General features: G+C 40.9%; 1 protein-coding gene across 7 annotated transcripts in view; it reads right to left on the bottom strand.

Moving 5' to 3' along the window:
• NSD1 (nuclear receptor binding SET domain protein 1) overlaps positions 1-17,164 on the bottom strand; it is a 174,076-nt gene that overhangs the window by 25,799 nt on the left and 131,113 nt on the right. For all 7 annotated transcript variants that reach the window (XM_066344719.1, XM_066344721.1, XM_066344718.1 and 4 more), the window contains 3 exons: positions 12,715-12,871; positions 10,441-10,646; positions 7,162-7,274 (listed from right to left, as the gene is read on the bottom strand). In XM_066344719.1, coding sequence (XP_066200816.1) covers positions 7,162-7,274; positions 10,441-10,646; positions 12,715-12,871 — 476 coding nt within the window. The remainder of the gene's footprint in view (positions 1-7,161; positions 7,275-10,440; positions 10,647-12,714; positions 12,872-17,164) is intronic.

Here is a 17,164-nt window from a genome sequence, read left to right as displayed (position 1 = left end):
TGTGTGCCCTGGCCGGGAATTGAACCTGGGACTTCTGCACGCCAGGCCAACGCTCTATCGCTGAGCCAACCGGCCAGGGCAAGACATTGGGCTCTTATTTCTGTAATTAGATCACTCATTGAGAGCTACTCCTTCAATAGCCAGGCCCAATATACTTGGTGTGCTACTCTGAAATGCCCACCTTGCTGTTATCTGACATTATGACTATGAGAACTGGATTACTTTCCCTTTTTTGAGGCCTAACTACATTTAGTGTTGTGTCTTCATGCACAATAACTCCATTTACCTCTGAATATACCACCAGAGTCCAATCTATTAAGACCCAATTTTAGGTTTTGAGATTTTCTTCCCCCAGCAGTTCTATTTGTAAGAATTGATATTTTATAACTTTTATTCATGAGAGGTTTACCAAAAATCCAAAATAAAATTTACTTATTGATAGAGGATTAAAACTCTATCTTGCAACTACAATGTAGGTCCGTTAGATCCTTTTATAAATCTATGTTATATTATGGAATTTTAGTATTTTCTTATTTAACATTTCACTTCATTATTCATCAGTGATTCTTAAAAAGGCTAAAAAAGGACTAAAATAATAAGAAAATGGAATAATAATAAAGTCACTAAAGTATGATACAATAGTGAAATGGTCACACTTTAGTTTCTGTACTGCTTTGCCCCAAGTACTATATCATCTTTTCAGAGTATAAAAGAATAGACATGGCCCTGGCTGTTTGACTCGGTGGATAGAGCGTCAGCCCGGCATGAAGACATCCCAGGTTCGATCTCTGGTCAGGGCACACTTAAGAAGCAACCATCTGGGGAGAGACAAGATGGCGCTGGAGTAGGTGGACGTACCATCTACCTCCCAGAACCAAAGTGGAATACAAACTAAGTTTTGGAACTATCAGCTGGAAAAACCAACATTGGACTAAACTAAGAGGACTCCTTCAACCAAGGAACACTGAAGAAGCCACACCGAGACTGGTAGGAAAAGCGGAAACGCGGAGAGGGATGCCCAGCTCCCCGGAGTGAACGGCAGCAGGGAGAGACTCGCGTGGCGGGAAGTGAGTTTAGCAGAGGGGGAAGGGTCCTGAGCCCCAGGAACAAAGCCCCAGCCTGCAGCCCCAGAGCCCAGAAGAGGCATAAGGACAGTATTTAGCTGGAAATAAGTCCAGCTAATACTTATTATATTATATTAAAATACTGTTTGTGAGAAAGAGTCTGATTTCTCAGACCCAGAATCCTTCTTAAAGGAACTGCGCAGAACATCTCTCTCTCAACCACTCACCCGGGGCTCCTGGGGACGGAGTGAGAGGGGAGTGACCAGAGTGACAGGAAGAGAGTATAATCTGGGAGGCACAGGGAGAAACATTTTGGGAGATAGCCACCCTAACCCCTGGGACGAGTCACTCCTCAAAGCTGAAGTGAATATTTTCCCCAGAAACAGCAATACCAGCAAAGGGAAGCAGGAGAGCAGCCAAAGAAGCTCCCCCGCAGCACTCAGAGCAGAGTTGTATAGAAGGAGGGAGCTTTTGGGTCTACAGCAGTGAGTCTTAGGGTCCGAGCTGCAACGCCCCCACCCACACGGCTGAGGGCTCGCCGGAGGGCCGGCGGCAGCGGGAGACAAAAGCACGGTTCTGCTGGCAGGGGCAGAAGCCAGCTGGCCACCACTGGGCTCAGGTGTGAGCTCAATCTTGCCTGGCTGGGGGAAGGGGGCGTGCAAAAGCGGTCAAACTCAGCTGCCGGCAGCCTGTAATCCAGCCTGCGGGAGAAGGGCGGGAACCCCGGAAAGGGTGGAGATCAGCCCCTGAGCAAGGGCAGAGGAGCACAGCCTTGCCCCACCTGTGCAACCCCGGCTTGGGGTCGGCTCCTCCCGCGGGGGTGGAGCCAAAAGCCCAGAAGAGGCGGAGTTCCGCTACTGAGCTGAGCTTGGGCACGCATTCCTGCCTGGTGGTAGAATCAAGGCTAGCAGCCGTTCCTCGAGCAGGCTCCTCCCTACAAGGGCAGGGCGAAAGCCCGGAAACAGGCTGAGACCTGAAGCTGAGCACCTGCTTGCCAGTGCCCTCAGGACCGAGCATAACGTCACACACGGGGCGGGGCAAAGGCCAAGGCCACCAACGCTTGTACACCCGAGTGCGTGATCACAGCCACTCCCGTGAAGAGAAAATGCGGAGGCAGAGAAATACAACACAAATAAACCAAGAGAAATCCCCCGAAAAGGACCTAAGTGAATCAGATATAACCAAATTACCAGATGCAGAGTTTAAAATAACGATTGTTAGGATGCTCAAAGATATTAGAACAACCATAGATGGCCATTATGAAAACCTAAATAAAGAGATAACAAATATAAAAAAGGACATTGAAATAATAAAAAAGAATCAGTCAGAAATGACAAATACAATATCTGAAATAAAGAATACAATGGAAGGAATTAAAAGCAGGATGGATGAAGCAGAGAATCGAATCAGCGAGTTAGAGGACACGATAAATAAAGGCACAGAAGCAGAGCAGAAAAAAGAAAAGAGACTCAAAAAGTCTGAGGAAACTCTAAGAGAGCTCTGTGACAACATGAAGAGAAACAACATCCGCATCATAGGGGTTCCTGAAGAAGAAGAGAAAGAACAAGGGATAGAGACTTTGTTCAAACAAATCATAGCAGAGAACTTCCCCCAATTAAGGCAGGAAAACATTGCACATGTTCAGGAAGCACAGAGAACTCCATTAAGGAGAAACCCAAAGGAACCAACACCAAGACACATCATAATTAAAATACCAAAGCTAAGTGATAAAGAGAAAATATTAAAAGCTGCTAGAGAAAAAAAGACTATCACCTACAAAGGAGCCCCCATAAGGATGACTTCTGACTTCTCAACAGAAACACTTGAGGCCAGAAGGGAATGGCAAGAAATATTCAAAGTAATGCAGAACAAGAACCTACAACCAAGACTACTTTATCCAGCAAGGCTATTATTTAAAATTGAAGGAGAAATAAAAAGCTTTACAGACAAAAAAAAACCTCAAGGAATTCACTGCAACCAAACCAAGGCTGCAAGAAATGCTAAGGGACCTGTTGTAAACAGATCAAAGGAAAAAATGAATACAAGAAAAGAGGAATACAATGTTAAAGAAAAAAAATGGCAATAAACAATTACATATCAGTAAGTGTGGTGGTTCCGGGATTGGGGGGAGGGAAGGAGAGGGGGGGGAGGGGGAGGGGTACAAAGAAAACTGGATAGAGGGTGATGGAGGATGATCTCTCTTTGGGTGATGGGTATGCAATAGAACTAAATGACAAAATAACCTGGAAATGTTTTCTTTGAATATATATGTACCCTGATTTATTGATGTCACCCCATTTAAATAAAAATTTATTTATAAAAAAAAAAAAAGAAGCAACCATCTACTTCTCTTCCCCTCCTCCCCTCTTTCTCTCTCTCTCCCATTCTTACAGCCAGTGGCTCGACGGTCCTAGGCACTGAAGATAGCTTGGGTTGGTCTGAGTGTGAACCTCAGGCAATAAAGACAGCTTGGTTGATTTGAGCATAGGCCCCACGCGGAAGCTGCCAGGTGAATCCTGGCTGGGGTGCAAGCAGGAGTCTGTCTCCCTTCCCTCACTTAAAAAAAAAAGAAAAGGACTAGAAATAACATCTTTATAGTCTGCTTTTTAGTAGGGTTGTTAGATTTAGCAAAGAAAAATCCAGGACACACAATTAAATTTGAATTTCAGATAAACAACAAATAGTTTTGATTGACTGATTGATGAGAGAGAGAGAGAGAGAGGAAGAAAGTGACAGAGAAACAGAAACACTGATCTGTTTCTGTATGTGCCCTGACCGGGGATCAAACTAGCAACCTCTGCATATTGGAATAATGCTTTAACCTAGTGGTTCCCAAGATGTGCACCAGGGCACACTGGTACACCCTAGAAGATTTCCAGGTGTGCCCTATGTTATTCCAGAGAAATATGTGCCTGCTGGGGACCAAAAAACCGACAGGGTTTTTTGAGTTTAGATTTTTGGGGGACAGAGGTGTGGGGAATTGGCTGTAAACTGACAGTCTGCTCAACCCCCCACCTCACTTGCCTGATTAGGTTGCAAAAGGCTGTTAAGCTGTGGTGCTGGATTGTTTACACTACCCTCGATGTTCTCTGGAAAGACTGGAGGCAAGTTTCTTCTATCCTTTGTTTGGGGGTTTTCTGCACTTGGTAAAAATTCTTAGATTGCCTTGGAAAGGTGATCAGAGACCATTGATTTGCTAATGGCTTCACTCTGCCCTATAAATAAAGCAAGATGCGGTTTTTGTGCATTTTGTTCCTGCCAGCAGCAATTACAGGGTCCTCCAAACCCTGTATTTTCTTCTGCGTATTTTCTTTTTTTTTTAAATTTTTATTTATTTATTTATTTTTTACAGAGAAAGAGAGTGAGTCAAAGAGAGGGATAGACAGGGACAATCAGGAACGGAGAGAGATGAGAAGCATCAATTATTAGTTTTTCATTGCGCGTTGCAACACCTTAGTTGTTCATTGATTGCTTTCTCATATGTGCCCTGACTGCGGGCCTTCAGCAGACCAAGTAACCCCTTGCTGGAGCCAGCGACCTTGGGTTCAAGCTGGTGGGCTTTTCCTCAAACCAGATGAGCCTGCACTCAAGCTGGCGACCTCGGGGTCTTGAACCCAGGTCCTCTGCATCGCAGTCCGATGCTCTATCCACTGCGCCACCGCCTGGTCAGGCTCTGCGTATTTTCTTAATTTCACACTGTTCCTACTCGGGACCTGGAATTACTAGCTGAGATGGTTTGCGGCATGTGCCCAAATATAAAAATAAATACAGTTACTCTACTGCTCTTTTCGTTAACACATCGTTATTATATTTATTATTAACACATCATTATATTATTTTTAGATAAATACACCCAAATAAAATGGACCAATTTCTCAAAAAGAAGTGTGACATTGAAGAATCTGATTCTGGAAGTGAGCAAAAGTTAAGTGTAAATAAAATAGGACTTAAAGGCTGATGGGCAGAATTTAATTTATAGCATTTTCCATCACTTAACACTGAACAATATGATTGGATTAGAAACCCATTCATGGAAGCTTCAAGTGATTTTGGTTTAACATTAACAGAAGAAGAACTGGCAGCTATATCCACTGATGGTGGATTGATGACTAAACATAAGGAATTGTCTCTTGAAGCCTTTTGGATTTCTATAAAAGAAGAATATGTAGCAATATCTAAAAAAGCTTTGAACATTTTACGATTTTCAACATCCTATTTATGTAAATTAAGATTTCCTACCCTCAACATAATTAAGAGTAAAAGGAGAGAAATTCTTCAATGTATTGACAAGGAAATGAGAGTTTGCCTTTCAAATATATGCCCAAACATTGAAGAAATAGCTAGGACACATCAGGCTCATGTTTCTCATAAACACAATAAAAAAACTTAACACATTTGCTCCGAGACCTGCTGAATTTACTAAATCTTACTAAGAATGTATCTATATATAAAAAAAGATAACTTTTTTGTCGTTTTTAAATTTTTTAACCCCTCTTTTTTACAAATTCTAAAAAGCGTAACTCAAAAATGTAATATAAAAATGTTTTTTAATGTCAGAATAAATTTAATTTTGTAGTATTTATTTCCTCCAATCACCATAAAAGCACGCTTGGACTTTATATTTTCTCTTTAATATTTCACTTAATTATTATAACATATTTCTTAGAAATTTGTATATAGTGCTCTTAAAATTATTTGTAGGATTTTAAATGCATCCCAACTTCACAAAGTTTGAGAACCACTGTTCTACCCAATTGAGCTATCAGGACAGGGCAACAAATAATTTTTTAAGTATATCCCAAGAAAATTTAGGATATACTTAAACATACTAGACTCTAAAAATGATGGTAAAATTCATTTGTAAGCAAAATCTCAGATTATAATACTTCAGAACCTCATAACTAATGAGTACAAAAACAATGCTTTTCTACTGACAAAAAAAAAGAAATGTTTCCACGAACGACATCATCACAAATATTTTGTAAGAACCTGGGCAATCTTATTTTGTTAATATTTCTTTCATGTTTTCTGATATTTAAGCACCAAAATTTGACCTGATTATTAAAGTTTTTAAAAAGGTTTTAATGCAAGTACTTAATAAAGGGTCTAATAAATTTTTTACTCACGATTCCTTTATCTTTACTTCTTTAAATTACTTATGAAAAGGATTTAAAAATATTAAAAAATACAAAGGGTTCATTGAAACCAGATAATAAATGGTGATGATTTTATCAGATACACTAAAGATTAGATAACACCTAACATGAATTCTCTTGACCTTGGGAATCCTAGTCATACTGGTCTTTAATATCAGTCTTTACCAAGAAGACTTAATCATGTGTATTGTCCATACTATCACAGGGCTATTTATGATTTTTTTAAAAAAATTTATTTATTCACTTCAGAGAGAGGGAGAGGGAGAGGGAGAGAGACATCAAGCTGGTCCTATATGTGCCCTGCTCAGAGATGGAACTAGCAACCTCTGATCTTTGGGAAGATTCCCTACCAATCGAGTTATCTAGCCAGGGCTGATTTTTTTAATCATGCTCTTTGGTCCCCTTCAAACCACAAGATGTTGACTATGAACAGAATCTAACCCAATTTACTTCTTTTTTTTTTTTTTTATCATTAGTTTTTTTGGGTTTTTTTTTTTTGTTTTATTTTATTTTTTTAAATTTATTTATTTTAGAAAGGAGATAGAGAGGGAGAGGAGAGAGAGACAGAGAGAGAGAAGGGGGGAGGAGCAGGAAGCATCAACTCCCATATGTGCCTTGACCAGGCAAGCCCAGGGTTTCGAACCGGTGACCTCAGCATTTCCAGGTCGACGCTTTATCCACTGCGCCACCACGGGTCAGGCCCAATCTACTTCTATGAGATGACTTTCCAAGGCAACAAGGCTATATCAACACACACTTGAGTGCACATAATTGCTAGTAATGGTGCTCTGGCTCATTTTTGTTCTCTTCTTTCACGCTCTTCTCTCCACCTAAAAGCCACTGTGTTCGTGCTTCCAGTGCTCGCCATGAATAGAGAGGGAAGAGGACAAACTATATAAGGATCTCTCCTCTGGGTGGAGTCTCCTGAGGTCTTTTCTCACCTTTATGTGTTTATAAGGTGGTGGCTTCTTATCATTCTTTCGGTCTTCCTGCAGCTGTCTCAGCTCTTTTTGGGCCTTTAATTCTTCAAACCTTGCTGCAGCTTCTTGAAGAGCTAAGAAAACACAATAGCACAAGTCACTTAACCTCTGGATGGAGTTGTTTATTTCACACACACACATACCCTTTTAAATGGGAAAAAATTCATGTTTTAGACAAAAATCATCAATCGTACACAGAAAAATAAGAAGTATATATAACTTCTACTTTCAAGTAAGTTGCAGTTCCCAGAGTATTCTAAAATAACATTAAGACAAAACATAATCCATCACTAAATTGGGCAATACAGACTACCAGCTTCAGAGGAAAATTTAAAACAGAAACAGCTAAAATGATTTGGAAAAAGTCCCCATGTAACACCACTTAACAACAACTATACCGTGTCTGCTCAGCATAGACACTGCCTTTAAGCCTAATTCTTTCCGCAGGCCCAAATCTCCTGCTTCCTGAAACATTCTGCCTCTTACGTATCCTAGGTAACATGCTAGGATGAAACCTCTGGAAGAAACCTAAAGTTGAAGTTTTCCTCTCCTTCTTGCCTATTCTCTACAGCACCTATCCTATTTTCTGCTAAGACTCATTCTGTAAATCCCAGCTACTAGCTTTAATGATACAATGATCTTCAGAGCTAACCTGTATTAGAGGCACATACTTTCACATGCTTGAAAGATTGTAATATCTGAAAAGTCCAACAAAATCTTACGACTCTCATTCTTCTCCACTTAAATAAAAAAAATTAAAATTCTAATTCATTATTCTTTATCCAATTTAAAAAGTTCTGAAAAGTGCCTGACCTGTGGTGGTGCAGTGGATAAAGCATAGACCTGGAATGCCGAGGTCCCCAGTTGGAAACCCCGGGCTTGCCTAGTCAAGGCACAGACGAGAAGCAACTATTATGAATTGATACCTCCCACTTCTACTACCTCCCCCCCTTCTCCCTTTCTCCAAGATCAATTAAAAAAAGAATTCCAATTCTTCCCTCTTTCCTTTCTGTGGCTTTCCCCATGCTGTCATTTCTTTAAAGAAAATGTCACCTGAGTCATCCCTTTTTTGGACCCTGTCATCACCAGCAAAGTCTGTGTTGCCTGGAGTTCTCTAAATTATTCTAAAGTCCCTCCGTCCTTCATCCTATTATTTAGCATGTCCCGCCTACTCTATCTACTTACTGTCTATCCAGTATCCATCATCCTCTCTACCCAATAGACACCCCTATGAGTTGCCATCTCCACCCAGAACTACTGAAACCGCCATCTCACTGACAATACTCCTGGTGGCAGCCTCTCACTGTCTATGGCTTTACACTCTACTCAGACTGAGATTTTTAAAACTCTTTTATGACCATATAAGTTACCCTTTTCACGCGGATAGCTCAGTGCTCTCCTGACCACGTTTAAACTATACGGAATACTTGGAGGTCGCTTAACTCAGCATGTTAGATTCAATGTGCATTTTCACATGTGCTTCCTTCTTATTACAACATTTTAAGTTAACTTCTTCACAGTTGGTGCAAGGGTTAAGAAATTGGCTTCTGGAGCCCAACTATTAGTTTGAAATCTTTCTTTATCATTTATTAGCACTGGGGCTGTGGGCAAGTAACTTGACCTTTATGTGTCTCAGTTCTCTCATCTGTAAGGCTCGGATAATGGCATTTAACTTACAGGGTTGTCACAAGAATTTAAAGAAGAAAACAAACTCTGACAGGACAGGGCAAACAACAAATAGTAACTATTATTATTATAGTTCATTCTTCAAAGCATCACTTAAGAAAGAAGCCACACATGGTCAACAGTGCAGTTACGCTTCCTTTTGGTCTGCTCCCACAGCATACCATGCGCACTTCTGCCACATGTGCTCTCCGAAGGCAGAGGCGCCCAGCCAGCCCTGGGTCAAGGCTAAGAGACAGCAGAATCCCAGAGTCAGCAGACGCAGTCTTGCAGCATTCCCTGCATTCTACCTTCCCACCTTGCCTCACCTCAGGTTCAGTCATGGTCAGCTGAAGCAAAGATGTTGGTCACCTGGTCCCTAACCATCTGAGATTACAAGATTCAACCCCCCACAATATAGTACGGGTAGCCTACATCCACAAAGATACCACATGGCCAACCGATGGAAATAACCATGAGGCAAATAGATCATTTGTTTTTAAATTTCTTCCCTATTGACATCTTTCACATTTCCTATCCAAGAAATTTCAACTGGTAGTATCTTCCTGTACCTCAACAGGAAGTTTTACTTGCTTAGAATCCCATCATGCAGGCAAAAAGCTTAAATTTCAATGTCCAAATTTTTCAAATAACAAGATACCTATACTGCCTTTCAAAGGATAGCTAATAGAAGAAGGTAACTATCATTGACTGGATACCAATTATGTCCCCAACAGGTTGATTATTTTTTATTATCTTATTGAATTCCCAAAGCAACCTTTACTCATTCTACAGTAAGAGAAAACTGATGCTCATAGTTGACTCGACCCCTTTTGGCTCTAAATGTCCCAACTCCTTCATTGCTAACTCAGCTTATAAAAATCTTTTGACTCAAAACATGCTTTGACTTTCACTATCTCAGTTTGCTCCATAATTTTTGGTGAATTTTATTTCTTCCCAGCAAACTAAAAATAGAACTGGTAAGACAAAAAACCTCCCTTAAAAAAATTCGAGTTAAGTAAAGGTTAGATTTAAAAATAAGAAGTTATGCCCTGGCCGGTTGGCTCAGCAGTACAGCGTTGGCCTGGTGTGTGGAAGTCCTGGATTTGATTCCTGGTCAGGGCACATAGAAGTGCCCATCTGCTTTTCTACCCTTCCCCCTCTCCTTTCTATCTCTCTCTTCCTCTCTCATGGCCAAGGCTCCACTGGAGCAAAAGTTGGCCAGAGCACTGAAGATGGCTCCACGACCTCCACCTCAGGTGCTAGAATGGCTCCGGTTGCAATGGAGCATGCCCCAGATGGGCAGAGCATCGCCCCTGGTGGGCATGCCAGGTGAATCCCAGTTAGGTGCATGTGGGAGTCTGTCTCTCTGCCTCCCTGCTTCATACTTTAGGGAGAAAAAAAAAAGAAGTTATGAGAGTCCAACTCCCCACAAAGCCTGCAGCTACATAAGCCCATAGAAGGAGAACGCAGCTGCTAACGGAATGTATGTGAATTCTAACATACAATTATAACACAGAATAGGTTCTTTGCCAATAGAGGTCTGTGGTAGTCTGAGAAACCAAAAAATACAGTTACCCTTTTTATATGTCCCATCCACTCCTTTGCCCATCTTGTCCTTGCTGCTCACATCCCCTTCCATGTAGGGAAAGACTCGGGCCTGGTGAGTCCACAGATAGTCATTAGAGCCAAAGAAGAGCACAGGGAATTCGCCCACATCATGTCTCATCTTATCAATGTTGGAAGGTACAGCTCGAGGATGGCAGATCTCAGCCGGCCACCACCTGGGAAAGTGAAAACACAGAAGGAAAACTCTAAGACTGCAAGGCACTAGGAAAATATCCAACTGTGTGTACGTTGTATGTGTGTTTAAATGAGAGCGAGAAAGGGGAGGGGGACAGGGAGAGAGACAAATAGGAAGGGAGAGAGATAGAAAGGGAGAGAGACAGACAGGAAGGGAGAGAGATGAGAAGCATCAACAGGTAGTTGTGCAACTTTTAGTTGTTCATTGACTGCTTCTCATACATGCCTTGATTGGGGTGGGGTGGGGGGAGATGGGACAACGGGATGGACACTTAAGCTGAGCCAGTGACAACAAGCCAGAGACCATGGGATTATTTTGATGATCTCAGGTTCAAGCTGGTGACCCTGTGTTCAAGCTGGCAACCTTGAGATTCAAAATCTGGAACCTCAGTGTCCCAGGTCAATGCTCTATCCACTGCACCACCACAGGTCAAGCAAAAATATCCTACTTTTTAGGACAGGAATAAGCAATAGCAATGTCTGTCTATCCACATTAAAGTTTGACCTTGGGCACTCTTACTATCTAACTAGAAAAAAACAAGTAGTATGTGGCAAAAACTGAGGACACCCATCCTCACACACATGCTTGTATACACAGACACACTCTTGTGACTGTTATTCTATTTGAAGAAATCTGTAACAGGAAATAATGAGGACCATCTATACAGCTTTATGGAATGAAACCTGAAATAATAATGAAAACCTAGCCTGACCAGGTGGTGGCGCAGTGGATAGAGCGTCGGACTGGGATGTGGAAGGACCCAGGTTCGAGACCCCGAGGTCACCAGCTTGAGCGCAGGCTCATCTGGCTTGAGCAAAGAGCTCACCAGCTTGGACCCAAGGTCGCTGGCTCCAGCAGGGGTTACTCGGTCTGTTGAAGACCGGTGGTCAAGGCACATGTGAGAAAGCAATCAATGAACAACTAAGAAGTTGCAATGCGCAACGAGAAACTGATGATTGATGCTTCTCATCTCTCTCTGTTACTGTCTGTCTGTCCTGTCTATTTCTGCCTCTATAAAAAAAAAAAAAAAAAAAAGAATGAAAACCTAGAAACAACTTAAATGCTCAACATTAAGGGAATGCTAGAACTACAGTATACTATATAATAAAATATGGCCTTCAAAAAGGAAACTTTCAATGTTAGAGGACAGAAAAATGACACCAAAAGATGCCTCCTACCCCTAAGCATGTAAATTAATACAGCCACTGTGGGGAGACAATTTGGTATTAGCTATTAAAGTTAGAAGCCCCTAGCCTGCTATTCTATCCTGAGAATTCCCTAGGGAAGCTCCTGTGCTCACATACCAACATGTTGACAAAATGTTCATAGTCCAAATAAGACAATGAATAACAACTATTCAATATATATACCACATTTTTGCCTGCCTTACAGAACTAGAGCACTGTGCTAACCACAATAACTCTCAAGAGAATAAGTGAATGAAAAAGAAAGTTGAAAAAAAAAGTTGCAGGAAAATAACAATGTCTTTATATGAATATCTAAAACATGCAAAACAAAATATTATATATATGGTAAACCTATGCAGCAAGGCAGAGGAATAAAAACACAAAATTCAGTCTAGTGGTTACCTCTTTGGGTGGGGAGAGAATGAATTCAGACAGGGGCCTGACTCTGAGTCAGAAAGACTCAGAAGGACAAATTATGTATTGTTTCTTTAACTGGGAGGTATGTACACAGGTGTTCCCTTTCTTATTCTTTAAAATCATTCATGTTACAATATCCTTTTGTACATCCCATGATCAATAAATGTAATTTTATAAAGAAAAAGCAAGACACAAAAACTGAATATAAACTATAAGGTCAATTATTTTAAGGGTCCATGTATTGGTTGTTTAAAATATTAGCAATGTATTATCCTTGTTTATAAGGTTTATGGGTTTGTGGGGGTGAGGGGACAGGACGGATGGGGATGAAGACTTGCTTAACGAACTAGGAAGATCATTAAAAAATGTTAAGCACTGTAAGAGATCCTGAGAAATAGAGGATGGTGAAAGAAATAATCGCCTTTCTCCTTCATGCTTACTTACCTGTATCTTCCAACTTTTACCCAGACAATCTCCCTGTAATGTGGCTTTTTGCCTGCCTTACAGTCATTGCAATACCAGTTTCCTTCAGGGATATCAATGTTCAGGCATTCCCGGTGAAAAGCAGCAGGGCAAGAATCACAGCACAGCAGGCTGCCTCCTGTAGGCATGGAAAAGTATGGCATTCAGAACAAGGCTACATGAAAGACCAGACTTACACAGCTTTTGCTCAGCTCCTAACCAAATATTTATCTCAGCCAAGTGCCTAGTAATTCAATGAGTTATTCAGAAAGACTTTCCTGTAAGACTGCTACCTTTCTAATACTATTCCTGAACCACACCCCTGAAGGTTTATTAGATCACAGTAAATAAAAATGAGATTTTAGCCTGGCCTGTGGTGGCGCAGTGGATAAAGCATCAACCTGGAATGCTGAGGTCGCCGGTTCAAAACCCTGGGCTTGCCTGGTCAAGGCACATAGGGGAATTGATGCTTCCTGCTCTTCCCCCCTTCTCTCTCTCTCTTTCTTCTCTAAAATGAATAAATAAAAAAAAGGTTTTATGGGCAAAATGTTAGGGAAAACTTCTAAAACTCATGCGTGTATATACATACATATATACATTTCTTCCTCTTCACTAAAAGGCAACCCACTAAATACAGAGAATATCAATGACACACAATGACCAGTGGATAAAGAGCACAAACTTCAACTGATGTCAGATTTAAGCTCTAAGATCGCATGACCTCAGAGACTTCACTTTTTTTTGCTGAGCTACAATTACTTCAATGGTAAGGTGTTTTCTACAATGGACAATAAATAAGCACATCTGTTTCAGGGGTAAGTGATTAAATAGTCTAGTAGTGTCTGACACATAAGCAGTCATTCCCTCATTTTTTTAAAAAAAGATTTTATTATTTATTGATTTTAGAGAGAGAAGAAAGAGAAAGAGAAAGAAAGGCAGGAGGAGGAGTAGGAAGCATGAATTTGTAGTTGCTTGACCAGGCAAATCTGAAGTTTCAAGCTGGCGACTTCAGCTTTCCAGGTCGAAGCTTTATCCACTGCACGACCACAGGTCAGGCATTCCCTCTTTTTAAATTGCTTTTTTTTTTAAGTGAGAGAAAGGGAGATAGTGAGAGACTCCTGCATGCGCCCCAATGGGATCCACCAGGCAACACCCACTGGAGTCTGATGCTCAGACCAACTGAGCCATTCTCAGTGCTCAGGGCTGATTCTCCAACTAACTGAGCCAGTGGTTGCGGGAGGGAAAAAGGAGAGAAAGGGGAGAGAAGCTGATGGTTGCTTCTCTTGTGTGCCCTAACTGGAAATTGAACCTGGGATGTCCATATGCCAGGCCAACACTCTATCAGAGGTTGGCTGAGCCAAACAGCCAGGGCCAAATCGCTTTTTAATCTTTTCTTATGTTTGTTATTCTCACAACACCTATGACCCCTTTTCAGAATAACATTTATAAATGCATAAATGTAATACATAAGCTAAAAAGGACATAGATTAAAATTATCAAAATGTGAAAAGAGATTAGTTATATAATTTTTTTTGTAATGCATAAATAACAAGATCTAACAGTAGTAGTCAAATTTTCAGTGGTGACAAAAATCACAGGTACTAATGTAGCTTGTTACCTAAACTTCAATTAGATATAAGTTCTCCACCCAAGTTTCAGGTATTGGCTTTATTACACACACTGCAGTGACAATTCATTTTCACTTCTTAAAAATTTTCACTCAAAAGTGACTCAATGTACATACCTGAATCTAAAATCCTAATGTTGCAAATAAATAAAGAATTCCAGGTAAAGGGAACTGGTATTTAAGAAATATAACAAATGTTTTATTATATGCCAGAAATGAGCACGCTTCAAACATGCTAGATTCAAGCATGTAACTCCAAGTTTCAGCCTGAGGAGTTAGTGAGGGACAAAGCCTTAGCAAGGTATACATCCTTGTCCACCTTGGTCCCACTGTGCCTCCTTTACATTGTAAAATCCTATGAAAAATTTAGTTTTGTGACACTATTCTTAGATAATTTCCACCTGTGCTTTTTGCTTTCCTCAATAAACTAGAGCAGGTTATTAAAACAAGTTTAAGGATGTTTCTTTGTTTTACTGGGGCAAGGGATGTGTGCTTGAGACCCAACTTCTGCTTCAATTACAGAAGTTCTCCTTTTATCTTTACTGTATATAGGAGCTCAGATTCAGAGTAAGATTCCATCTGGAAAAGTCTGTTACTACAAAATAAATCTGAAGAACTTGTTCACTCAATATACATAGCCTCTACAATATGCTCTGAAACTCTTATGTATCTATACTTGTGCATTTTGTGGGTGAGTCAATCTTAGCAAGGGACATTAAGAAGGACATGGAGACTCTGGCCGGTTGGCTCAGTGGTAGAGCGTCCGCCTGGCGTGCATAAGTCCCAGGTTCGATTCCCGGCCAGGGCACACAGGAGAGGCACCCATCTGCTTCTCCACCCCTCCCCCTCTCCATCCTCTCTGTCTCTCTCTTCCCCTCCCGCAGCGAGGCTCCATTGGAGCAAAGATGGCCCGGGCGCTGGGGATGGCTACTTGGCCTCTGCCCCAGGTGCTGGAGTGGCTCTGGTGGCAACAGAGCGTCGCCCCCTGGTGGGCGTGCCGGGTGGATCCCGGTCGGGCACATGCAGGAGTCTGTCTGACTGTCTCTCCCCATTTCCAGCTTCAGAAAAATACAAAAAAATAAAAAAAAATTAAAAAAAAGAATGACATGGAGACTCTGGTTGGTCGCTCAGCAAATAGTATTGTCCAAGCATGCCAGAGGTGGTGGGTTCAACCCCGGTTCGGGCACAAATGAGAAGCAATCAATGAGTACACCAGTGGTTTTCAACTGCCAGCCCACAGACTGATGCTGGTCCATGAAAGTTAACCAACCTGACACTGTGTGAAGATTATACAGTCTATGATCATTGGGACTATAATACTTACATAATATCAGGGTGGTTAACTCTTTTGCATACCAGCGGAAATTTCTGGCAGATTAGCAGTTGAAAACCACTGGAGTGCACAACTAAGTGAAACAATGAGTTGATGCTTCTAACACACACACACACACACACACACACACACACACACCATGTTATGTTACTTTTAACTACCCAATAACACTGGGGAACAAATTTTTCTTTTTTTCTGTTGCATGAGGTTTTAGAACTATTTCTATATATTTCTGCATCGCTGATTCCAAATCTGAAATCTGTTTTTTGGTACAAGCTCTAGTTTTTATGCAACTTTAATTGTTTTTGTTACAGTTAATGGCATACATTGGTTTTTAGATGAGATCGGGTACGTTCAGGGTGGTATGGCTGTAGACGGCATGCATTGGTTTTTAAATTGGAGTTAAAGGGCAACAACTCTTGGATTAAACATAACCATAAGGCAATTAATGTTTTACAAACATCACTTTTACTTACTTGTAGTTGTTTTTAAATGTAAAAAATTATTATCTGATAAAGACGCCCTCTTATTTTGTTTTAAGATTGAATCATGGCTTCTCTGAGTAGGCGTAAATGTAAGAATGGCCCAGATGCCTTCTGCTACATATGTGGCTGTTACACACTTCAATGTCAAATGCACAATATTTCATCATTTGTGACACATGCATATATTGCCTATTTTCAAGTTCCCCTTGGCAATCAAGACAAGAATTGGGCTCCTCATATTGTGTGTCATAATTGTGAGGAAATGTTTTGTGACTGGACAAAAGGAAAATGCAAAGGAATGCATTTTGGTATTCCCATGGTTTGGCGTGAACCTAAGGACCACAGCAGTGACTGTTATTTCTGTCTGATCCATACAAAGGGCATTGGCAAGAAAAAACGGCATATGATCGCATATCCTAATATTCCTTCAGCAAAACAACCTATCCCACACTCTGAGACACTCCCGGTTCCAGTTTTTAATGGTTTTATTTCTTCTAAGGACGAAGAAAGTGAACATGGTGATCAAGTGTATTTTGATAAGATGCATGAGGAAATGGTTGTAGAATCTGAAGGGTCTTCTTCTGATGCTAAGCAGTCATTAACCCCTCAGCAGTTTAGCCAACCTGAATTGAATGTCTTAGTAAGATTTGGGCCTATCAAAGAAAGCAGCTGAGTTATTAGCCTCCAGGGTTCAAGAAAAGAATGTACTTCACCGGTCAGCTAAAGTATCCCATTTCAGGAAGTGTGAACAAATTTTTGTGGGCTTTTTTCTGAAGACAAACACTTTGTTTACTGTCATGATATCAGTAGTCTTCTCAGCCAGGTAGGTGTTACCACTTACAGTCCAACAGAATGGTGGCTATTTCTTGACCACTCTAAACGAACTCTGAAATGTGTTCTCCTACACAACGGTAATGTTTATGCAGTGGTTCCAAATGGTTATTCAATTCATCTGCGAGAATATTATAATAACATAAAAATTGTCCT

The sequence above is a fragment of the Saccopteryx leptura genome, chromosome 6 (assembly GCF_036850995.1).
Source record: "Saccopteryx leptura isolate mSacLep1 chromosome 6, mSacLep1_pri_phased_curated, whole genome shotgun sequence".
Taxonomy (NCBI): Eukaryota; Metazoa; Chordata; class Mammalia; order Chiroptera; family Emballonuridae; genus Saccopteryx; species Saccopteryx leptura.
The sequence above is the reverse complement of the archived record's forward strand: the minus strand, read 5'-3'. Positions and strand labels throughout refer to the sequence as shown.